General features: G+C 39.5%; 1 protein-coding gene across 1 annotated transcript; it reads left to right on the top strand.

The window, feature by feature from the left end:
- Positions 1 to 20,043: 20,043 nt before the first annotated feature.
- On the top strand, positions 20,044 to 22,238 carry LOC143888693 (uncharacterized). Its single transcript, XM_077393123.1, has 4 exons — positions 20,044 to 20,067; positions 20,112 to 20,633; positions 20,754 to 21,749; positions 21,846 to 22,238. The coding sequence occupies exons 1-4, from the start codon at positions 20,044 to 20,046 to the stop codon at positions 22,236 to 22,238; spliced, it is 1,935 nt and encodes a 644-aa protein (XP_077249238.1).
- The last annotated feature ends 4,541 nt before the right edge of the window (positions 22,239 to 26,779 follow it).

Here is a 26,779-nt window from a genome sequence, read left to right as displayed (position 1 = left end):
CGAGCCGAGCCGAGCTTGGCCAGGCTCGGCTCGGCTCGTTAGGCTCAAATGCTCGGCTCGGGCTCGAACCAGGCTCGGCTCGGGCTCGAACCAGGCTCGGCTCGGTCACTCTCGCGAGCCTTACCGAGCTCTGGTTATTAAGTTCACATCCCTCATCTTCCCTGGACAGCCCTATCTAGTGTAATTTGACTACTTTTTTTACACTATGGGGGGTGGTCCAAGTAACAAATGGGGTTCCAAAAATGAAGTGACATATTTTGCCTCCCCCTTTCACTCCCTGGATAACCCTTTTAGTGTATATATTAATATATAATATATATATTTAAATATATTAAATTCTTAACGAGCCGAGCCGATCCTGGCCTAAATCGGGCTCGGCTCGTTAAGCTTAACGAGCCTGGCAAGCCGGCTCGGCTCGGCTCGTTAAGGATTCGAGCCGAGCTCGACCCGAGCTTTTTTCGAGCCGAGCTCGAGCGAGCTTCCGAGCCCGAGCCAAAATTGACACCCTTATCTGCAGTATTAAAACTGTCCGTGGCTTCAACACTAGCGCACCCGGTTGTAAAATATTGGTACACAATCACACACCACAGACTGACGTCAAATAATGTTAAAAGGGGGGCGCATCATCCTATAGGGGTGAAAAAATCATCACCCTTTTTTCAAATATATAAAAGTATATACTTGTATAAACAGATTATTTTCTCCATAATTAATTGTAAAAATCCAACAATTACTCTAATATGAAAGAACTTCTTTGCACAAAAATCTTCGAATTCATATTTAAATCAAAAAAATATTTTTATTAACTATCTTAGTTATTTATTTTCTCTTTTCTCTTTTTTTAAATTTTTATTTGCTATTTATTTACAACCAATGACATGCCAAATAATTAAGTGAATTATTTAAATCATATATGAGATTATTAATTTGTATTGTAGCAAATAAACTCATGATACTTACATACTTACAGATGCGAATATGTCTCTCCAATGTCTGAAGTCTTTAACAAACTCTTAGCTAGAAAATTGCTCATTCAAATGATAATTTACTCTTTTTTAAGACATTGAAGATGATACCTCTTCCACTTACACCTGCAAAATCTGAGAAGAGATCCTCCTTTTAGTAGAAAATAGGAAGTTTCAATGGGTCAACTCTATTCAAGAATGAACAACAAAACAAATTATTCTTATGTTTAATTGATCACACTATCGGAGTTTATTCCATCATACTAAATTGGAGTGCATACAATTGTTGTCCCATCCCATAATTGGTTGAATACATCATCCAAGACAGTTTCGCTTTGATAAACGATAAAATTTAAAATGATGAGAATACCGTTATATATAAGGTTCAAATTTTCATATAAATACCTTGCCTTATCGTCAGGGCAAAGACCTTCCACCTTGCCGCCCTATATTTGTGAAAATCCAAGGGTGGTCCCGAAATGGCAACTATGAGGAGTGAAAATTATTAACAACACTTAACGTATTGGAATCATCAAAATAAGATGGGAATGCCAAGGTGGAAAGCATTGGGCTTACAATTTAAAAATTAAACCCTAAAGCAGACGCATTTTCGTCAGTTTAATCAATGCAAGATTCAAACCCGACTAAACAAGGGCCCCTAAATCTAGGAAGAAAAAAAACCACACTACCCTCCTCTCCTTAACGTATTTTTAGTTAATCTTTTTAACATTTAAAATTAATTAATCCTTAAATTTTCATTTTTAAGGTACTCTTTGTTCTTACTTATGCACATTTTTATAGATTGACCTTCCATTGGGTCTAGATCCACCCAGATTCCATTAAGAACACTTTTGATCCATCAAATTTCATTAGGCCCAAGAGAAACTAAACAAAGTAGTACTCTATATGTCCCAAGACTACATGAGTCACCTCAAGATATTTCTACAAGACCAACATCTTGAACGTACATGCATGTTCCTTTGTGAGACCCAAGATTAGTGTTGATCCAGATGGTGATGGTCCACCTACTCTACTTCTTCATGATAGATAGTAAAACCGATTAATCAGAAAGATAAAAGGAAATGGTGTAAGAGTCTACAAATTGGAGGGGTAGGATATACTTATGTTGTTCATCTTTCGGCTATGACCAACGGTTGTAAATAGATGTTGTAAATAAAACAAGAGGAATGCTAAAGTCAGGGGCGCCTAACCGTGGAACATGACCAAAGTGCATTTATAATGTGTAAAAGTCAGAGAACATTAAAGGCGCTTATGTGACATTCCACCAATGGGGGCGTCCTTTCATCTGATTTTTGAAAGGGCGACCTTGAGTTTAGAATTGCTCAAACAACAAAGAGAGAGTTGCTAGAAGGAGCAGCGAGAAAAAAAAATGCCCCAATGGGTAACGTTGGTTTCCAACTAAAACCAAAGAAAATTTCCCTTCTTTGAGCATAAATTTGCAAGAAAATAGCTACATGCGATCAACAACCAGAGCACTCATCGGATTTATTTTTAAAAAATGAAACTATTTTGAATTTTTTCCACAACTAGTTTTCCTTGGTGGTTGATTCAAATACAATTGAGGCTATAATAATTAATATTACAGGTGGACACAATTTATAATAGTTATCAAATAGGTGTTGTCCGCCATCTCCGTCCCTTGCCCTTAGCCACGTAGTACTTTCTTTGTCTAACTCTTTGTCTTTACCTTGGCCATATTTTTAGTGCGCAAGTTTTATACATGTCTGTTTGGCAAGAAATTAATCCAATGACCTACTGCTACAATCCTTGTCTTCATCTACTATTTTTTCCTCTGCTACTGTCACACCTAAGTTCATGAATGTTGTGTCCACTACATATTCCACTGAAAAGACTGAAGAAATTCCTATGTACCTACATATAATATGTACCCACATACAATATGTACATACTTTGAATATCATTAATGTTCACTTGAAGCTACCTAAGAAAATACTCTTGTATATCTAAGATCACTGGATTTTTGTATTAAGCATTTGAACTGAGTATAAATTATCAGTAATAGAACGATGCTATTGTTATTCAAAACATTAACTTGATGATCCCTTTGAATTTTGGACAATGAAAAACAAAGAAAATTTTGAATTAATTGAAGTGGGTTAGATGTACCTTAAAACTTCTATCCCTTAACACACCACTATATTAATGGGAGACCTCTCTCTGTCTCTCTCTCACTCTTAATGAGTTCTCTTAATTGTGATGGTAGGAAGCAGGACCAAGGGTCTCTTTAAATAGGCAATGAGCTCCCATAAAACTTCTAATTTGAGTGCAAATTCACTGGATCTTTAGGCATAAATTGACAAGTGTTATTTGAGCCAACTTGCCTTCCAAAACGTTTCCAAATTAAAGAGATTAACTTATTTGAAAGGTTGCTTAGAATGCAAGGCCACACATGTTTAGCAACTCTAAACTTGGAAATCCATGATTTGGAAAGTCTAAATCATGGAAAATCCACAACTTTAGAAACTCTAAAGTTGGAAACCATCAAAGAGCTATTTTCTGGTCTGAGCAATAAGTTATAAGAGATTGTAAATTTATGGACTATTAAATATTAGAGCCTCAACTGTATTTTTAGAAACATTTTATGAAAGCAACATTCCTCCATTTTGAGCTGATGACAATATGTTGAGAACTATAATATCTAATCTGGTGCTACTCAAAGCATCGTTCTAATCTGCCCGCTCTAGTGTAAAAGGATAGTTATAAATGCACTGAAGGAGGCTTCCCCAGGGAAAAAAAAATGGCCGAATATATCACTTCCCTTAAATTGTGCAATGGAACGTTAAAAAATGATATTCAAAGCAAAATGGTATAGTTATTGTAAAATCTTTGCCAACTAAATAAGAAAAGATAAAATAAAAGTTAAATCGGGTAATGAGATATTTGAAGGCCTGAGGTTTTTGTGATAATATATATAAAAAAAGGGCGAATTGCTAGGGACCATCGCAGAAAGTTTTCTTATGCGGGGGGGGGGGGGGGGGGGGGGGGGCTAGTAATGCCCCTTGGCTTCGGAGGGCATGACCAACGAGGGTCTGATCAACTAGGCCCCTGAAGGGGATTTATTGTGGGCGGGTGTTTCCTCTCTTATTGTTGCTAGCGAAACAGCTCTTGTTAATCCACTCCAACTTCTCAATGTGATCCAAAGAGAAGGGTGTTAGATCAACCAAGAGGTTGCTTGAAGCATTACACCTAAGGTATCTAGTTTGGAATACCAAGTTTGTTGCCTCCAACCCCTATATATATAGAAACATTAGGAAGCATTATACCCTATAGTTTGGAATACCAAGTTTGTTGCCTCCAGCCCCTCTATATATATATATATATATATATATATATATATATATATATATATATATATATATATATATGAGAAAAGTGTTTCTAGTCCGGCCGACTAGAGATCATTCTCTAGTCCGCCACCCAAAAACACATGGGTCCCACATATTTGGGTGATCTATAAAGCATTCATTTGATAGGCCTCATCATAGATAGGATGTCCACAAAAACTCAGCTTCATAGGATCTTCTTAACCCTTCGATTTGTGGAGTTAAAAAATGGACAGATTTGTGGCGGTTTATAGCCGTTCATTTTAAGCTCCACAAATCATAGGGTTGGGATGATCCTATGAAGCTAATTTCTTGTGGACACTGTCTCTATGTCAGGGCCCATCAAATGAATGCTTTGCATCACCCAAATATGTGAGACTCATGTGTTTTTGGGTGGCGGACTAGAGAATGATCTCTAGTCGGCTGGACTAGAGAATGATCTCTAGTCGGCTGGACTAGAAACACTTTCCTCTATATATATATATATATATATATATATATATATAGCAGAAGAGAGAAGGGGGAATTATTGTCCATTTAACACGTCAATGGGGATGATTTTTACCATTTTTTGCCCTCCCCACATATCTGTACATACTATCTATGTGAGGGTAAAATCGTAATCTACATACGAAAAGTACCGACACAGGGTACTTGTCTATGACAATTACGAAAAAAAACTACCGAGAAGAGGTAAAGACATATGACAATGACAAAAGAACTACTTTATATTACTCATGCAGGACACTTGCAAAATATTGATAAATTTCGGGTACCTGAAGAGGAACAACAATTATGGAAACCTCTATCGATTGGAGGGCTAGGATCATCCTATATCGATTGGAGGGCTAGGATCAACCTATGGAAATGATTTTACGGGCACAACCAATTGATGTTGTGTTCCATCACATGGACGGTTTGGATCAACCTATAAAGCCACATAATTTCAATCTTACCCCCTCTTTTATGCTTTTTAATAAAAAATCTATAGGGTGATCTTAACCGTCCGATTTAAGAGGAACAACATATTATGGAAACCTCTATAGATTGGAGGGCTAGCATCAGCCTATGGAAATGATTTTTGGGGCACAACCTATTTATGTTGTGTTCCATCACATGGACGGTTTGGATCAACCTATGATGTAGTCCGTACAATTTTTTGTCGGCCCGTGCATCGCACGAGTTTTTTACTAGTATATATATATATATATATATATATATATATATATATATATATATATATATATATATATATATATATATATATATAGACACACATACACACACACACACACACACACACACACACACACAAGGGTTAATGACGGGTTAATAGACTCTAGCCCATGTAGGCCCACTGCACCGGTCCATTATCTTATTGGGCTTATATCAGAACATACATGGGTTATATCATATACCCAACAAAGGAGAGCTGTGGACCCCGATCCGAGAGAGGCGGGGGATGAGCCCCCAGAAAGTCTCTAGATCATCCACGAGAAGGAGAGCTCTACCAAGGAACTCTAAAAAAGGTTGCCTCTCACAGCATAAGTGGCAATGAAAGGTGAGATACCTCTCGATTCGGGGACTAGCCCAGATTCGAGACGTACCTTAAACAAAGAAGAGTCGCCATCCAAGGAAGTAGGCCCTGGATCCCATACTATGCTCTGTTATGGATAACCAGAGATATAAAAGAAGGTCCGTGCCTGGTTACGAATTTGGAAGATCCGAAGAGCACCTCATCCGCCCAAGTGCAAGCACCTGGTCTCTTATGCCATTTATTTATTAATTTTGAAGAGTTTTGGGCGAAAGTCATGTGAAATGGGAACATATATCTCAAAGAAGATGTCTATCTAATCATGCATGTCTCGGAGATGAATAATAAGCACACACAAAAGAAATGAAAGGAATACCACTTAAGAATAGCTAGGTTATGAGTGACATGCCTAAATGATGTCTAAGTTCTGGTGTGCAAACACATGCATGCTACAACTAAAGGTATAAGGTCTGTCCATGAAAGTAAGAAAACACAACAAAACATACAGCACAACTCGGCTCCACACACGACTCGACACGACAAACCCTAGACTCTAATGTGATATTTGACTTGGACCAAGATGGCCATCCGTCCCGGCTGCTCTACGTATCCCGGCCTCAGGAAGAAATAGAGTCGACGTAGTTCGGTGACCTATTCTAAACTACGATGCATAACCATCTAAGACCACTATCCTAGACTCGATCAACTAGACCTGACTAGTTTTTAAAGCTTCTTGTGCAATTGCTTAAGTTCAAATGAATTGTAATTTTTAGGACTCCCTATATGCCCTAACTAATGCAAGTTGGTTAGCCTTAAGCTAATGCCGGTGATTGCTATATCCTATTGTGGGACCCGATCTCGCGAGAGGGTCGCGAGTGCGCGAGGCGCTACACTCTCTTGGTCTCTTGTACCCACGCGGTTGGCGTGTGCTTTTTATTATTGATTTTAATTACCCAACCAAGCAGGCAGCAACCAAGCCATATGGTGCAAACAAACGTGCAACCCAGTACCCATAAGGGCAGGGGTAAGCCGCCGAGCCTAGCAAGGTGTGATTTAATTCATCTTTTCCGTGAACTTGGGATCACTAAGGTAATCTGAATTTCACGCAAAAGAGAGTGACAAAGTCGCCACCTAGATGAGGGATCTAGGACCCATAATTGACTAGAAATCTAGACTCGTTACCTGGTTACGAGAATGAAAGGTAAGAGGAGTTACCACCACATGCACCATTCCTGCCCGATAATCGGTTTTCAATTCCAAAAGTTAACTCTTTTGAGTTTCTTTTAAATGGCTCACTTAACTCTATATTAATATGCGAATTACGTGACATGCATCCTAAAATATAATTTTAATGTAATTCCTAAATGTGTATCTTGATTTTCTTAATTTGTTTGAATTCAATCTAAGTGAAAGTTCTTCTAAAATTCTAATTTCATGAAAAGTCCTAAGTGATTTAATTACTTTTAATTTAAGGATTAATATACAAAACCTCACCACTTATGTGTGGAGCCGACTCGGGCTTAGTATGCCACTCAAGTATCTAAGTTGCCTACGTATTCCAGCCTCACTGGAATCAGAGTTGATCGTAGTTCGGGGCGGATGCCCCTAGTTTGAAGGTAAATGGGATTTTTTTTTTTTTAGAACCTTGTCCCTCCCTTTTTTCGGTTCCGGAACCATTGAATATTTTCTTTTGAAATGACCGAACTCGGTTTTACCGAGCTGCCTACGTACCCCAATGTAGGGATCAGGTTGAGCGTAGTTCCGGGCGGATGCCCCTAGTTTGATGGGTTTTCAAGAAAATTTCATCCAGGCTCAAAGGGTTTGCAAACTGGTATTCTTTTGACGCTGGGTTATGATTTTGAGATTTATTCTGCCAAAGGAGGCCTTTCGATGTTCAGATTGAGAATCAATCTAGGTTATTAGAGTCCCTCTGGTACTTATTTCTTATTTTCTTTTTTTTTCACGGAGTTTGACGGCATTTCCCAGTAAGAGATAATGATTCTTCTTCCTTTTAAATATTGATATACTTTGACTTTGAGAGTGCATAATGGTTTTTTTTTTGACATCCTTTCATCCTTGAATCAGTTACTCTTGATATTTTGATGATCGCTCTAAGATTATTGCTCTTGCACTTTTCATATTGAATTCGATGGCTTTACATTGTCACTGGTGAAACCAGTGACCAGGGCCATTGACTGGAGATATGAAAGTTGTTTCCAATCCATGCCCCTTGTATAGCATGTGACATTCTTTTCCTTCATTCTTTCTTGGACCTTCTATCTAGGTCTTTCTCCTGGCACTATTAGTAGCGCTTACTGGACCATCTCTTTATCCTCGAAATGGGTTTACTAATTCTTCACACTCTTTAGAGGGCAGTGTATTTCCATTAGGCATTTACTGAATCAAAGTTTCAGTGCCAATGTTTATCATTTCAATTTTCTCTTTTAGAGGTTGGGCTCGGTGCTCCTCCTCTTGTTTGAGCATAGGCTGCAACTCAAGAGGAGTTTCGTCGGCATGTTCTTTCTCATTCGAGGGAGTCTTATTATTATTATTAAGATCAGAAGCATACTTGAGAATTAAACACAAAGAGCTATTGGGACTAAAATTTTATTCAAAGAAAGGCTATTACATCCCATGACCTATCCTGAAAATGCTCAGGATTCACAACTCTAAAAAATAAGAAGAAAAGCAGAAGATAATTGGCCTGGACTAGGCATTGACTTTGAACTGTAGAACTGTAAGACTTGACTCAATAACTAGACTGACCATAATGATTCAACTCAATAAAAAAGTGAAGGACTAAAACTGCAACTGCTGCAACTGTCTGGCTTTGGAGGCCCAACGAAAGCCGGTTCATGTCTGGTATTCTCAATTTCTGATTCTTCTTCACTGCACCTGGACCGGTGCTTCTCAAGTATAGGGCCTTCTAAGCATTGAGATTGGCAGGCTACACGGCAAGGTTTTGCATGGGATTATCAACAATATTCAGCGCTTGTTGGCATGCCAGCCTACGTTCATCAACCAATTTCTGGATTACATGTCTCAAAGTATGCACTGATCAGTGCTATGCCCCCGTCCTCGGTGAAAATCACAGTGATCCTGAGCCCTCAATGTCTTGGGGAGTGGATTAGGAGGAGGTTTAATGGGAGGTAAATAAATATTGCCTGAAGTCAATTCTCGTTGTAATATGATAGACGGTGGAAACAGGAGAGGGGTAAATTTCTTATTGAGCTCTTGCTTAGGTGTAGCCCATGACTGATCGTATTTGAATACCATAGGATTTTGTAGCTCCTTGATATTTTTTGAAGTAAATTTGCCCCTGTTACAAGCCCCATGTGTTGTGGCCTCTTTGATTTCCTAACCTGTGGAGACCGGGCTCAATATATCCTGACCCATCATTGTACATTGCTGGTCATGATTATCGTAAGGCTTTCTCTTCATTTGATCAAGCCATGGTTTGCGGTCATCAGGAAAGGATGGAGTTCCGCCGCTTGACAAAAGATTTTGAGGGTCGAGGAGCTCCATGTCTATAAGGTCTTGAATATCATATTTCAAACTGAGGCATTTATCAGTAGCTTGACCAGGACGTAAATGGTAATCACGAAATTCTTTCATTTGGAAGGTCTTGGGAAGAGGATTAGGAACATGCTCTGGTCCCAATAGTGTTATCATTCTTTCCTTGAGCAACCATTTCAAAGCATCAGGTCGCGAGATCGGCAAGTCGGTGAATTCTCTTTTTGGAATCTCAGATGGTGGCTTTTGGTCATATTTAAGAATTAAGGGCCCAACAGAATCCTGATGGTGCCGAGAGACGGAGTTCCTGGTAACAACATCCTGGACTTTAATATTTTTGTCAGCGAAATGTTCAGAACTTTGGGACTGACAATACCAGGATTGCACTTGTTGCTTCATCTGATGAACTTCTTTTGTTTGCGCAGCCATATATCTAGAGAGATTCACAATTAGTTCTTCCGAACCCCTAACCATGGAGAAGCTATGACCTTTTCCCTTAGAAACTATAGTGGTTGGACAAAATTTCTCAGTCAGTTGAGCTTTGATGAATTGATTTTCTTCCTTCAATTCCTTCATCTGTTGGACGAGCTGGGTCAAGGCTTCCATGATGTAAGAGAGCTGTGATTTTTTCATAGAGTCTGCCATGAGTATAGAAGGAGAGGATTAGAGACGCTTCCAAAGAAAATGAGAAATTTGCTTCATCACTGACTGCGAATAGATTCAAACCCAAGAAGTAGTAAGCTTATCTATGGTGACAACTTCCTGAAATGGAAACAATGAACACTAGGTGCAAGCTTGACATTCAAGGAGTGTTTTCTACTTAATGACTGAAAGATGATTGTAGGCTAAGCAAGTAATTGGGATGATAGAATGAATCCTGAATTGACTGAGATATGATGATGATGACAGATTCGTATAGGCGAATGCCCCTAGTTCAAGGATCATGAGAGTGAACTCTGAAGGGCTTAGCAAAATAATCTAAAAAAAGGTAGCCCCTAGAGGAAGAAGAGACCAAGGGTACAAGTATGATTAGATCATCAAGATTGCACAATCAAATGATTGAGACACAATTCTTGCCAATTGAGAAAGGAAATGAAGACATAATCGAATCACACAAGAGGCGAATGATAGACACATGATCAAAAGATTAGATGAGATCGCATGAGATTGCTTTCAATGGGTAGATCAAGAAGAGACTAATCCTATGAGATCTTTGAAAAGATGGGATTTATATCCTAATCCCAAAGAAAAAGCTTTTAATCTTCTTACATTTTAAGAAGTGTTACCTGAAGGCAACAAACCCGAATCCTAATCTAGAGGAGTGGAGAGAGTATTTCGACTCATGACTTTGTTTGTGTACCTAAGGACCGATCGTAGCCATTGGAAGATGGACTACGGCCTAATCTAGACACAGATGGGTAGGTGTAGGCACCCCATTTTTGACTGGACCCAAGTTCGCAGTGTTTGTGTAAAACCTCATCAAATCAGTGAATTAAGACCTTAAATTCCACCCTAAGCTAGATTAGGGTCTCACAAGGGTCCCTGCAAAATTTTGTCAAAATTCGAGCGCGTTTGCTTAGTGAACAAACCGAAGCGGTGAGCGTAGTGAGAATCCAAAGGGGGGTGATTTATCCTGGAATGGGCCTAGCCGAGCTATAATAGGACGAATTTGACGGGCGCGCCTTATCAAACCGCCCGCCCATCAAATTTTCGTGTGCCTATCAAATTGGGGAGCGCCAATATCAATAACAATCGGTTATGTATAAAACCCAGAGAACAAAAAAAATGAAGGGGACTGTTAATTCTCGTAAAATTTCAAAGAGAGAGAGAGAGAAGAGAGAGAGAGAAGAGAGAGAGAGAGAGAGGGAGAGAAGAGAGAAAACCCTGATCTAGCTCCGGCAAGCTTACGGCCGAGCTCTGATCTTCTTCGTACCTGGTTTTCCCCTTTGATATTCGCAAGATCTGTCCATTTCTATGTTCTTCACTATCTTTTAAAAACCTCGAACCCTTGATCTGTCATGTCCTCAGATTCCTCATCTTCTTCTTCATCTCTATTGGTTTTGCCATCGTTAGAAAACCTTAGATCCATTTTCCCTAACCTTGAAACCCTAATTCGGATTTCTAACCTTTAGATCTAACTATGAAAGCCTTGAATCTGGCCTTTATCAACTCGAATCTGACCTTTTTCGACCAAAGTCATTGCAGATCCAGTGACTCTCTGTCATTTGATTCAATTTTCAAAAAAAATTCTAAAGGAGTGTTCATCATCTATAAAAAGAAAGTGAGGAGATTCATTTTTTCGTTCAAAATAATTCAGAGAGAGAAAGGGAGAGCGAGAGAGATTGGAAAAGGGAATTTCTGGATCTTCTTCTACGGCTAAGCTTGTCGGAGCTCCGGTTGTCCATTCCACCTCATTTTCTTCATCTTCTTCACCCTAACTTCTTTTTAGCCTTATTCTTGCAATTTCTCAAACTCTAGTTCTGGCCCAAACCAAAATTCTAGATTCCTTTGATTTTTCCAATCATCCTCCTCAAGGGTTTCAGTTATTTTCTTCTTCTCCGGCCATATTTTCACCGGATTCCAATATCTGGTCAATGTTTGTTATCCTCTTTTTCTAATTTATGTATTTTAATCTCAGATTTGTGTGTATGCACTCTGTGTTTCATAAATTATGTATCAGTCTTCAATATCCTAGCTTGAAAATAAAAAATGTTATAAGGCACTTTTGTTTAGAATTTTCTAGATATGCCATTATTTGCAAAATGATTTTTAATTTCGTTTATATAAGGATATAATATTTTAATTTGACAGTTTGCAAATATAAAATCCTAAAAGATCTTATTGGGAGCTATGTTCTAACCTGGAAGTGAAATGTAAGATGTCTGTTATGAAAGGATTCACCTAATGGTAATTGTTGACTTCATACTCTCAGATTGGAGATGTGTTTCTTTGTGAGAAAACTGGCTGTGTTCATGTTTGCGATGATACATGCCGAGAAACTGTTTTGGATCCATCAAATGGCCTTTTGGTTTGTACAATTTATGGGCCTGGTTTTGATAAATAGGTCTTACCCTCTGAAGAAGAAACAAAGGCTTTGACAAGACTATTTGACCCTCTCTAAAGTTGATCAATAATATTATCCCTGCTGATGTGATGATTAATGAAAACAGGGACATCATTGGTAATAGCACATCCATACCAGTAGCCCTGTTCAGATTTTTAACGTTAATTCTGCCCTATTTCTATGATTGCAAAGAAATCATCATATCTTCACTAACTTGGACAATTGCCTAGTCTTTATTTCAGTGGGGATTATGAAGGTTTTTGCTGCACTATCAAAGTATGAAAGGGATCATAGTATGGTCAAAATGCTATGCCAAGTGTTGTTGTGTATGGAGAAATCTAACATGCAAATTATGAACAACATTGTAATGCCCCATTGTAAAACTAAGTTGCTGATATGTTCAATGCTTGATTTTGTATGGGAATGATGCATATAGCTGTATAATTGCTTAAATGGTCTCTGTATAGTAGTGAGACCTAGATTTTGGTTAGAATTTCGCCAACTGTGTAGTTCATTCATTTATGGTTTAGTCATAATTCATCCATTGTTTGTGCACAAAGCGCAGTCCAGAAAATCAGCCCATGTTAACGTAGAGTGCAGTCATGGTTCAATGCTATTTATTCATTGACTAGGATGCTCAAAATTGTGATGGTAATATATATATATATATATATATATATATATATATATATATATATATATATATATATCTGTTCATCGACTTGTATGCTCATGCATTCTACTGTCATAATCTTTCATAATCATGCCACAGTTCAGCCCCTATATGGTAGGCGTAATTCAGCCCACCATTCACTTGCAATTCAGGGCATGTTAGTTATTTGATCGCCTTTTATATATTGTTGATGAACACTAACTTTATCAAGTTGGATAAGTGTAGCAAATTTCCTTATTTTCCATAGATTAAATTCTAGCTAGCTTGGGAAGTGATGTTGACTGTACATTCTTGAGATTGATATTAAAAGAGTGTATATTTCATCTGTCATCTACACTTGTTCGAATGTCAGCAGGGATAATCATGCATACTGTTTGTGTTAGAAGTAGAAGCTTATAGTTAAATCGTTTTGAAGGAAAGAATGTTCAAATATGATTGTGTTCAGTATATAGCAAGTTTGAATCATACTTTGTAGGTTAATTCTAGGATGGCACTAGCACTATCGTATAGCTCATGCTTGTTCCCAAGATAATTAAGCTTAGCTATTCGCAAGACATATAATTCTCATCTTCAATTTTCTAGGCTTATACTCTTTACATACAGTAGAATTGGAGATCATATGTTCTTAATTTACACATGTTCATGTCTTATAGTTTAAAGAAGTATAAATAGCTAGTTCTATTAATCTATAGTTCATAGAAGCTAATTTCTCTAAATTGCAGATACTTCTTATGATGTCCATGATAGATTGCCCCAAATTTTTTTCTGATGTCATGACTCTAGTTGACAAATGACATGTGACTAAGACATTAGATTTTGAGAGCATTCCTTGATTGATGAATTGATTATTTTGTGTAAGGCCTAAAAAAAAAGGGGGGGGGGGCAATGAAGGCGCTAGCCCAACCCATCCTTAGGAGACTTGCTCAGTCCAAGTATTGCTCCCCTCTTTACTTAGTAGACTTTCCAAGTTTTTTAGACACCTTTTAGATAGTAGAAGCCTTTTCATTGCAAGGGCAATGAAAGAGTCGTTTAGAGCTCACCCTAGGAGACATACTTTGTCTCGTGAGGCGTTTCTCTTTAGAGACAAGCATCGCAGTTTAGAGCGTATATTTTAGGAGACTTACCCAGCCTTATATTAGAGCAGCTCATTTTAGAGAGTCTTTGACTCGTTTGTCTTTCTCATTGATCCTTTTTAGAGAGTATTTGACTCCTTTGCCCTTTTAGCGGTTTTATTGGAGAGTCTTTTGACTCATCTGTCTTTCTTAGCGGTATTATTAGAGAGTTTTTGACTCATTCGTCCTTCAGGTGCTATTAATAGAGAGTCTCTGACTCATTGGTCCTTATTAGAGAGTCTTTGACTCATTTGTCCCTTCAACGATTTCATTAGAGAGTCTTTGACTCATTTGTCCTTTTAATATTTTTATTAGGAGTCTTTGACTCGTTTGTCCTTTTGGTGGCTTTATTAGAGAGTCTTTGACTCATTTGTTCTTTTAGTAGTTTTATTAGAGAGTCTTTGACTCATTCATCATCTGTTTTGGTAGTTTTATTAGAGAGTCTTTGACTCATTCTTTTGGTGGTTTTATCAGAGAGTCTTTGACTCATTCGTCCTTAGGGTAGTGTTACCAGATAATTTTTGATTTGTTTGTTCATCTCCTTAGTGTTATTAATAGTTAGGAGTTTCTCCTTAGTGTTGTCGTTGCTCTTCTTCTTTAGGGACTAGCACAGTCTCATTAGAGCTTTGCCTTTGTGATCTTAGATCATTCTATCGTCTTTGGCACTAGCTTACCTGGTTTAGGGGTTTCTCCTGTTATCCTTAGGGTTTGGCCCATGGTGTTGCTTTATGTGTTTCCTCCGGTCTTTGACCAAAAGGGTGAAATCAAGTATATTAAAATTCAAAAACATGTTAAATCATTTAAAACTTAAAAACAGTAGAAATATAAAACACCAAAAATATTTAAAAAAACTTAAAAAGAGCCTAAAGTGTTGAGTGTTTTAGAAGTAGTAATTAGGAGAGTTCGATCTTCGAACTACGTTGGCTTGATCCTCTTCCACGAGGTACGTAGTGCAGCTTGAGATTTATATCCCAAGTCCAGCCAAACTTTAAAAATCTTTCAAAAATCTTTAAAACCTTATTTTCAAAAGATCTTCCTCTAGAGTTAGGAGTTTCTCCTAGACAGAGAGTTTTAGAGTAAGGAGTTTCTTCTTGATAGGTTGTTTGATTTGTTTGTTTGTTGTGTGCTTGTTTTAGAGCTAGGAGTCTGTCCTAAAATTATAGGAACGCCTCTGTCCGGTCAGTCGGCGATCCATATCGCCAACTGATGACTATAATAGGATGCGTTAGTCCGCCATTTGTTTTCATTAGGAAATGCAGCCTAGTTACACATACGTTGTAGGAACCACTTGCATTAGCTTAGGGTAAACCGGCATTTAGTTAGAGCATATAGGGTGTCCTAAAATCCACAATTCATTAGAATTTAAATAATCGCACAAGAAACTTTAATAACTAGTCCAATCTTTTAGATCGAGTCTAGGATAGAGGTCTAGGTGTCTTAGGCATCATAGCTTAGAATAGGCGCGAAGAACTACGTTGCTCTGATTCTTGCGGAGGCAGGGATACGTAGGCTTCTTTGGATGAATATCAGACCATCCGAGGACTCGGGCTCAATCGTTTAGAGTCTTAGGATTTGTTGTGTTGTTATTGTATATTTTGTTGTGTTTTCTTACTTTCTTGTACTGATCTTATACCTTTAGGTGTAGCTTGCATGTGTATATCCACCAGAACTTAGAAACCAGTTAGGCTTATCACTCATAACTTAGTTGTGATTAGGTGACACATCTTCTATTTTATTTTGTGTGTGCTTATTATTTTATCCCCGAGTCATGCATGATTAGGTAGACGTCTTCTCGGGAATATTTCGTTCCCATTTCATATGATTTTCGCCCGAAACTCTTCAAGGTTAATAATAAATGGCATAAGTTGCACTCGGACGAATTGGGGGTGCTCTTCGGACCTTCTCCATTCGTAATCAGGCACGAGCCCATATGTATTTCTGGTTATCCATTGCACAGAGGATTTGATTTTGGGGTTCCGTGGCCTATACATGGATGGCGACTCTGAGTTATTTTAGGTACGTCATGGTTTAGGGATTTATCCTTGGATAAAGAGGTGTTTAGTTTGTATTGCCACTTGTGCTATGCTATGAGGGTGGCAACCGTTTTGAGAGTTCCTTGTTAGAGCTCTCTCTTCATGTGGATGATCCTAGAGGCCGTTGGGGGCTCGTCCCCCACCTCTCTCTTCGGATCGGGGTCCACAGGCTGGCGACTCTGCTGGGGAGTTCTTAAAACATTGTCTAACTCTATAAAAATGCAATTTTTATTAACTTTGGAGAAATTTGAGCTAAAATCATTTTAAATGGGAATTCTATCGTTAGAATCCAGGGGCACCAGATAGGTGCATAAATAAAACGAGGGATGCACACACTGCACATCATATGTTATTATATTGTTTATTGTTTATTTCTTTCATTATTTTTCATTATTATTGGCTCTATGAAAATAGATACAGTGCGTACGAGATTGGGAGGTCATTATCCTGACGAAACTGCTGGATCTATTTTCAAGCTATGCGCCGGTGCTGCAGTCGTAGACATTGGGCGTACTTTTGTCTACAACAGCCGATGAGCAATGAAGAATACTATGTATAACATGGGGCGTACTTGTGTTATACATATTAAGTATGCTTCATACACATAGTACCCGATAGATTGAGTCCGGAGCCCTACTTTGTTTTATATATTATGTATATATTTACTGACTTAGTGAAACCCAACTAGGAAGTACCCGTGTTTATATAAGTATATTGCATTAATATAAGGGTCGAACATGTGTTGCTTACACATGTAAAGCCTAGAGTTAGGAGCTTTGTCCCATCTGTAGACTAGGGTAGCTTATTTTTCATGGCTACAACACGGTCCTAGTACACTCACCAGTCTGTCTTGAGTTGAGACTCCCTTGACTCCGCTAGATTAGAATTAGGGCTGGTGCCCCTGGTTAGGATATATTTGTGTATATATACATATATATACTAATTATATATATTAGGGTTCTCCTCTTAGTTAGAGTTCCTTATTCAGTTCAATCGTTTATATCCATTCTTTATTCAGATCTAGATCTAGTCAGTGGCTTTTGCTTACTATTACCTTGGCCATGATTTGTCCCTCGATCTTTTGGTTATAGGATTTGACCCATTGTCATATGTTCTCACCTATGGTCAGTCCTTCGCTTACCTTTCTTTGGTAACTATATTTCGTCCATCGATTATGAGCTGATTTTACCACTGTTATTCATATACCTTTGGTTGAGTTGTGGGAATCCTTTCTAGCGTCGTCATGCTGCCGGATTTTATCCAGAATATTTTGAGCATGACTGCTGTTCTTTAGAGTTGGTTAAACTATGAGTTTACCTTACCTTGACTTTCTTGCCTAGCCGTTATGCTACTGAATTTTTCACAAAATATTTTGAGCATTACTGCTCTTCTTTAGAGTTAGTTAAACCATGAGTTTACCTTACCTTGACTTTCTTGTCTAGTCGTTATGCTGCTGAATTTTTCGCAGAATATTTTGAGAACGACCGCTACGAGTTTACCTTACTTTGACCTCCTGGTATAGCCGTCATGCTGCTGGATTTTATCCAAAACATTTTGAGCATAATTGTTATTCTTTAGAGTCAGTTTACTTTGTCTTGATTCCCATGTATAGCCTTGATTAGCTTGGAACTCACTTTTAGTGAGAACTTCTGGTTTGATCAGTTGTATTTGTATCATTTCAGTTTCATTAGGTTAGTGGCCTGTACATATCGTTCTCGTGGTCACAATTTATTTGTTACCCTGTCATTATGTACATACTCTTTTGTTGTATCATAAATTCATCTTATGTATACATTGCTCAGTAGGATTAGATCCTTACCTGTCTACCTGTTTTGTCTTGAGATCTGGCCGATAGCTCGTTCGCTGTCTTTATGACCATGGTCTATCATTTTGATCATCTTGATCGCACAGTTGATGATATTCATCGTCAGATTTAGATCCGGTTTGCGACCTACTTTTGTCATTTTATGGCCGTGGTCTATAGTCTGATCTCTTGGTTATCTCTCACCTTTGATGAAAAATTCAATGTCCCAGATGGTATCCTTCCCGTATAATTAATTGTCAAGTTTATTCTTATTATTTAGTTAAAGGTTATCTTCCTTCCCTTATCATATTGTTCTATCTGAGTGTCAGGTCTGATCATGGCGAACAATTTGTTAGACAAGTGGATAGCTGAGACTATTAAATCTTTTCCGCAGAGGTGTGAAGAAAGGAGTGTGGCTGAGCGTTTCATCGGTTCATTTACTCATCTGAATAGTCGCGGTAAAAATTGGAAGTTTCTTCAAGCAGCTGCTGGATGTTGGGATCTTGTTTTCCATGTCTTTCGATTTGGGTCTTTTGAACTCTGTCCTATATTTGAAGATTGGTGTGCCCTATTAGAGCTTTCTCCCGAGGGACTTTGGATCCGACCTTCAAGCGTAGACTCCCCTCATGATCTTTTTTGCAAACTTTTTGAAAATAAGATCGTGAAAACTCTGTCATGCTTAACTGAGAAAAATGTGCAATTTCAAGCCCTCATTGAACTGTTTTCTAAAAATGTCGATCCCACTGACTCCCGTTTTCAGGAATGTCGACGTAATGCCTTAGTCTTTGCTGTCTTTGCACGCCATGTCCTTCGTCGAGACTCTAGTGCTGCTCCTTTCACCTTGTTGACGATAGTAGATCAGATAAATGAGGAGAGAAATCCTGTCCCTACAATGCTAGTAGAAACCTTTTATGGCTTAGACTTTATAGCTAGTAAAAAGGTGCAGGATAATTTTTTCGGATGTGCGAAGCTATTATATGTGTGGCTATGTGAGAAATTCACTATCCTTCAGCCACAAAACCGCATTGAGTACACCCTTAAGAGTTTTCATTCTTGAAAAACAAAGATTAAGCAACCTCAGCTTAATGAATGGCACCATTGGTTGCAAAATGTAGGGGAAAACCAATTTCGTTGGGTGAGTCAATCTTGTCCACAAATTATCACCAGTACTTGCCCATGCTCATTTGTCAATCTTATGGGCTTAGAAAAATCATCTTTCTATGCACCTTTGTGTTTTCCTTGTCAGATTACTGGAATCTTGTGTCCTCCTAAGGTTATCACACCTCATAGCTGTGAAGACCTTACTCCTTATCTCATTGCATCCATAGTAGCTGCTTGGAGAGACAAAATCACTGAGAGGAGATCCGCTTTCATGTCTAAGCTTCGAAAGGGAGGAATATCTGGAGGGCCTACAAACCGAAGAGCTCGGATTGGTGAACCATGAGGACCTTCAGCTTGAGATTATCATTTCTTTATTGTCTTCATTTGTTTTACTTGAATATAATCAGAATCAAAGATTGTAAATCTGGTTTCATTATAGATGAAAATTTAATGAAAGGGATTTTTACTTGATACATGTTCGTCAGCGATCCTTAGTTTCATCATTCTATATGTAACCAATCGCTGGCGTTGTAACCTGTCAATATAATCAATACAAAGGATGTTTATTTTTCTTTTCTCTCTATTGGTGCAAACTATCTTATTTTATTTGTCAATCATTTAATTTAGTTTGTTAACTTCCAAACAGGATTCTGAAAGATAGCAACCATCGCTCCAAAAAAGGACACCCAAGCTAAGCCCGCCTGGTTTAGACCTACTTCAGTGTTTAGACTCGTTCATCACTTTGATTTTACCGTGTCACATACAATACCTTTACCATCTTCACCAGAGTCTTCAAGTTCCTTTGAAGTAAACCAAATGGCCGACTCAACTGACCTTCTGTTGAGTATGTAAGAAATGATGAAGAATCTCACTCGGGACATGGCGGGAATGAAAGAAGAGATGGCAAACTTGAAAACTCAGATGAGTGATAAGGCTTCCGTATCCAGAGGCCCATACTTCCACCTCCTCGTGATACATCTCCAGAATTGCATAGGCCTGTTATCCCGCCTTTTGAAGTCCATCTAGATGATGAGCAGTATGCTGCAGAGTATTGTGTTCCAAGGGGGGTTGATAGAGAAAAGGAGAAGTTTGAAAATTTTGAAAAAGAAATGTCTGAGAAGTTTAGCAAGATGGCTCATGAAATGGAGCAGATGAAGGTGCAAGGGCCAAAGAAATTTGATGTCTCTGAATTAATACTGTCTTCGACAGTATCTTTGCCGCCAAATTTTAAAGCTCCTGATTATGATAAATATGATGGAACCGGGTGTCCGCGTTATCATATGAAATGGTTTATCATTCTATCCCAGCAATATGGTCTGAGCCGTGAGCAGATGGCCCAGTTGTTCCCGATCTCTCTGATAGGAATTGCGAAGAAGTGGTTCTTGAGGCTGAAGCCGGAAGAGGTGAGAACCCTGGAAGACATTTCTGAGAAACTGATAGAACAGTTCTCGATGGAGGAAGGTATTGAGGTCACAAAAAGGGACCTAAAACAGTTGAAACAAGGTCCTCAAGAAACCTTCACCTACTTTATCAGGTTCTGAAGACGCAAATCTGCTCAGCTAAGCCAGAGAATGTCTTAATCGGAGCAGATAAAGCTAGTTTTGAAGAGTTTGTCTTCTCAGTACTTTCATTTCTTGGCACCTCAGCGTTATCCGAGTTTTGACTATCTGATCAAGACTGGTACTCAGACAGAGGATGCCATAGCAAAGGGTCTGAGAGCAAAAGTTTCTTCTGAGATCCGAGAGGGTAAAAGACCTTTAATCCAGCCCAAGGAGGTTCACGCTGTCAGTTACACCAGGCCAGTGGCTAGGGTTGTTACGGAAGCTGCAAGGGCAACAAGGAGAGGTACTTTTGACAGAAAGTTTGATCCCCTTCCGTATCCTATAACAATGATACTCAAAAGGCTGATAAAAGATAGAAAGATCCGGCTCCCGGATATTAAACCTCCCCCCAATCCCCTACCAACATTTTGGAAGATGGATCAATATTGCGAATATCACAGAGGTCCAGGGCATTTGATTGAAAATTGTCTGGCCTTGAAGCATGCAGTTCAAAATATGATTGACAAGGACGAGTTGGCAGTGGAGAGACCAAACATCACTCAAAACCCACTTCCTAACCACCATGCTATGCCTCCTCCTGCTACCAATGCCATATTCACTGATGAATCTTTGCTTGATCCGTCAACCCTTATTTGTGCCACTACCATAGAAAAAACCTATGTCATGAAGTTTGACGAAGAAGAGCTGGAAGCAGTAAAAAAGAAGGAGTGTGATGTAATTTTCTTCGATGACGACGGATTTGCTGAGTCGTCTTCGTCTCGGTCTTGTGTATTTCAGACTGATAGTGCCAGAAATGCAAAGAAAGCTCCGTATGTCCTGAGGGCTGAGGATTTCAAAGAAGCAAAAAGCAGTAAAGCACCACATGTTTTCCGTATGGAAGATGATGAGCTGTTGTTATTAGATGACCAATGTGACGAGATGCGTCATATGACCCATGGTGGGCGTGTATTCAAACCTCCAGAGTTGAGTGTAGAAAACCCGGCAGAGGTTGCAAGAAACGCCGAGAATCAGAGGCAGAGTAAGGTAAACGCAGATGAAGAAGATGAAAATTTGTTGAAACAGCTGAAGAAGACTCAGGCTAATATCTCAGTATGGGGTTTGCTCATGGCCTCATCCAAGCACAGAAAGCTAGTCCTTCGAGAGCTTAACTCAGCACAAGTCTCCGTCGAAACCACTTCTGATGAATTGGTGAGCTTGGTCGCCATGGCAAGAGTGTCTAAGACCCTATCTTTCACTGATGATGATCTGCCTTCTGAGGGCCGAGACCACACAAAATCTTTAAAAATCATAGTTGTTTGTAATAAGAAGAAGATACCAGAGGTGTTGGTCGACAATGGCTCTGCTTTGAATGTCTGCCCGCTGAGTACTGCAACAACCCTTGGATTTGGTCCTGAGGATTTTATCCCATCTGAGCAGGGAATTTTAGCGTATGATGGCACTCGCAGGGACGTGATTGGAACTTTGGTCACAGAAATACAGATTGGAGGAGAGGAATTCGAAATAGAGTTCTAGGTCTTAGATATCACAGCTTCATTTCTGTTGCTACTTGGCCACCCTTGGTTGCACAAGTTCGGGGTTGTTCCATCCTCTCTTCATCAAAAACTGAAATTTCTTCAAAAGAATAAAGTGATAACAGTAAAGGGAGATCCAGACCTGGAAATAGACTGATTACTCAGGATTTGACCGTGGGAAAGGCTGAGGATGTTAGTCTGACTGGTTTTTCGTTAGAAGTAACTGCAGTCACTTTTGAAGAAGCTATGAATGAAGAAATATGTTTCCTAACCAGCACTAACTCGAATGTCATCAAGATGATCCGCCGATAGGGGTATATACCAGGTGCCGGGTTGGGTAAATATCATCAGGGTCTGACTGAGTTCCCTGAATTAAAAGCATTCAATGGTTTATTTGGGCCGGGGTACAAACCCACAAAGAAAGAAGTTAAAGAAATAAAACAGCTGATGATGAAATGGGCAGAATGTCGCCACAGGGGGTTAGAATTACCGATGGCGCCGATTAATTTGACAATGAACGGTCGGTTCCGAAAAGAGGGTGTAGATTTCCCTTTCTGTGGCTCTGCCGAGACTTGGCTGGACGAGAGTACAGGGCTGAGGTTGCCAGGCTTTGAAATTTTCTTTGATCTTGAATTAGAAGATGAGCCGACAGGCGTGCAGATCACAGAAGTTGAGTCAGAAGCAGATTGTGCAGAACACATAGAGCCGAGCCTTCTGAGTTCACTATTTCATGGGGAGTCGCAGATTGTTGCTGTGATCGGTCAGGGTGCTTTGATTCTGAATCCTACTCACCTAATCACCCCGACAGAGGAACCATTGACTAACTGGACCTCTCAGATCATACCTCAGGTTACTTTTCAATACAGTTATGTCCCTTCAAAAGAGTCAGTTGTCCGTAAGTATGTGTCAGTCTCTGAGTCTGATTCGGAGTCTGTTTATTCTAACAAATCTTTTGATGCAGGTACTATAAAGGTCGAGTATCCTGAGGTTGGTGGTGATTCTTCTTCTTCTAGCGGGATTGAGTCAGATGCTGAGTCAGATATTCTTTCAATACATAGTTCAGAGTCAATTGACACAAATGTCAATATATCCGTTGAGTCTGTAAATGTGTTTCAAGAGTCTATTGTAAAGCCCGATGTGGGCAATTCATTATTTGATGTACTTGATTCAACATTTAATGAAATAAAAGATTCTTCTCTTGTGTACATTCCTGTCTCCACTTTTGTTTCTAATGTTTCTGCTTCAAAATCTGATAATTTTAATAATAACAATCAAAATTTCCCCTGTGACGAGGATGCCGACGACACTCCTCTTGAAATCAAACACATGATTCAACAGGAAGAGAGTCACCGAGCAAAATCACTTGAAGAGAAAATTGAGATTGTGAATATAGGTGACGAAACCTTGATTCGGGAGATTCGAATTGGCAAAATTTTATCTCCTGAAAAACACGAGAAATTAATCACCCTACTTAAAGAGTTCAAGGAGTTTTTGCTTGGTCATACGATAACATGCCGGGATTAAGTGAGGAAATTGTTCAGCATCGCTTACCTTTAATCCCTGGTATTAAGCCAAAGAAGCAAAAACTCCAAAAATTCAAAACTGAATGGGAGTTGAAAGTTTATGAAGAAGTGGAGAAATTGTTAGAAGTAAAATTTATCCAAGTGGTTGAATATCCTGAATGACTTGCAAACATTGTACCGGTGCCCAAAAAAGATGGGAAAGTTTGAATGTGTGTCGATTTTTGAGACCTCAACAAGGCAAGTCCTAAAGATGATTTTTCTCTTCCAAACATTGATCTCCTGGTGGATAATACAGCTGGACATGCTCTTCTATCCTTTATGGATGGGTTCTCAGGCTACAATCAGATTAAGATGGCGCCCGAGGACATGCTGAAAACAGCGTTCATTACTCAGTGGGGTACTTACTGCTACAAAGTGATGTCGTTTGGTCTAAAAAATGCTGGTGCCACATATCAGAGAGCTACTACAACTCTTCTTCACGATATGATTCATAAAGAGGTCGAAGTCTATGTAGATGACATGATTGTAAAAGGCAAGACTCGACCTGAGCACACTGTTGCCCTGAGAAAATTCTTTGAAAGGATAAGAAAATATCAGCTTCGTCTAAACCCGAGGGATCGAAGTAGACCCACAAAAGACTCGACCTGAGCACACTGTTACATCATGAAAGCTCTTAGGGTTTATGGTCAGCGAAAGAGGGATCAAAGTAGACCCACAAAAGATCAAGGCGATTCAAGAAATGCAGCCGCCGAAGACGGAAAAGTAGATCCGAAGTTTCCTTAGGAAAGTTCAGTATCTGAGAAGGTTCATAGCACATCTGATGATGACATGTGAACCCATTGTCAAGCTTCTGAAGAAGAATTCCTCGAAGAAGTGGAATGAAGAATGTCAGGAGGCTTTGAAAAGGTTAAACAGTGCCTATCCTTGCCCCTGTGCTATCACCAGTTATTTCAGGCCAGCCGTTGTTGTTGTACTTGTCTATCACGGATACAGCGATGGGTTGCATGCTTGCTCAGCAAGATCCAGAAACTAAAAGGGAGAAGCCTATTTACTACATCAGTAAGAAGATGCTGGAGTATGAATTAAAGTATACAGTTCTGGAGAAGACATGTCTAGCATTAGTTTGGGCTACCCAAAGGCTTAGACATTATCTGCTGTCAAACAAGGTTATTTTGCTATCACGAATGGATCCGTTAAAGTACTTGTTTGAAAACCTGCCCTTACAGGAAGGACTGCAAGGTGGTTGTTGTTGTTATCTGAGTTTGACATCACTTATGTTACTCAGAAATTAGTTAAGGGGCGGATTATAGCTGAACAGTTGGCTGATGCTCATGTTGAAGAGAATGCTTTTCTCAAGGCAGATTTTCCTGATGAAGAAATCACGGATGCTGAAGAAGAGATTTCGAGTACTAAGTGGCTTATGTACTTTGATGGAGCTGTCAACAATCGAGGACAGGGAGTAGGAGCTATGATTATATCCCCTCGGAAGGAGTATATTCCTGTTTCTATCAAGCTGCAGTTTGAATGCACGAACAACATGGCGGAGTATGAAGCTTGTATCGCCGGACTCGAGGCAGCCTTAGCTTTGCAGATTCAAGATATTGATGTGTTTGGGGATTCAATCTTGATCATTTGCCAGATTAATGGGCAATGAAAAACTCGAGAAGATAAATTGATCCCTTATAATACATATTTGGAATCTCTGGTTAGGAAGTTCAAGAACATCACGTTCACTCACTTGTCGAGAACCAAAAATCATTTCACTGACGCTTTGGCTACTTTAGCCTCGATGTTAGACATTTCTGTATCAATGGAGGTTCAGCCGCTAGTTGTCAGACTTCAGTGGGCTCTTGCGCATGTGAATGCTATAGAGATTTCAGCTAGGTGTCCAGATGGGAAGCCTTGGTACACAGATATCAGAAACGTTATTTCAGGCAAAGGGCATCTGTGGACCCCGATCCGAGAGAGGCGGGGGAACGTGCCCCCCAGACGAGTCTCAGGATCATCCACGTGAAGGAGAGCTCCATCAGGGAACTCTCGAAAGAGTGCCCCTCACAGCATGAGCGGCGATGTAAAGTGAGATACCTCTCGATCAGGGGCTAGCCCGGATTCGAGGTGTACCTTAAACAAAGAAAGAGTCGCCATCCAAGGAAGTAGGCCCTGGATCCCATGTTGTGCTCTGTCGCAACAGATAACCAAAGATACAAAAGGTCCGTGCCCGATGACGAATGGGGAAGGGGTTAGGCGCCCCCAATTCGTCCAAGTGCAAGCACCTGGTCTCTTATACCATTTATTATTAACTTTGAAGAGTTTTGGGCGAAAATCATGCGAAATGGGAACGAATATCTCCGAGATAACGTCTAGCTAATCATGCATGTCTCGGAGATGAATAAGAAGCACACACAAAAGAAAATGAAAGACATGCCACCTAAGAATAGTTAGGTTATGAGTGTCATGCCTAATTGGTGTCTAAGTTTTGATGGGCAAACACATGCACACTATAACTAAAGGTATAAGGTCTGTACATGAAAGTAAGAAAACACAGCAAAACATACAATATGACAACCCTAGACTCTAACGCGATACTTGACTCGGATCAAGATGGCCATCCATCCTGGCTGCACTACGTATCCCGGCCTCGGGAAGAATCAGAGTTAACGTAGTTCGGCGGCCTATGCTAAACTACAATGCCTAACCCTCTAGGACCGCTATCCTAGACTCGATCAACTAGACTCGACTAGTTTTTAAAGCTTCTTGTGTCATTACTTAAGTTCCAGTGAATGGTAATTTTTAGGACTCCCTATATGCCCTAACTAATGCAAGTGGACCCTACACCCTATGTGTGATTAGGCTGTACGTCCTAAGAAAAACCATGGGCTATCTAAGTGTGTTCTAGTCTAGCCATCGGATCGACTAAGTGTCTAACCGACCACGACTCGAGGCCTCATAACTCTAGAGACACTCACACGACCAGACACGGCAAAGCAACACAATCATGACAGACTCATAATTCTAAGAC

The sequence above is a fragment of the Tasmannia lanceolata genome, unplaced genomic scaffold, assembly GCF_043159265.1.
Source record: "Tasmannia lanceolata isolate RefF3 unplaced genomic scaffold, GAP_Taslan_0.1 ptg000012l, whole genome shotgun sequence".
NCBI lineage: Eukaryota > Viridiplantae > Streptophyta > Magnoliopsida > Canellales > Winteraceae > Tasmannia > Tasmannia lanceolata.
Note: the sequence above shows the minus strand (reverse complement) of the source record. Positions and strands in the feature narration are given on the sequence as shown.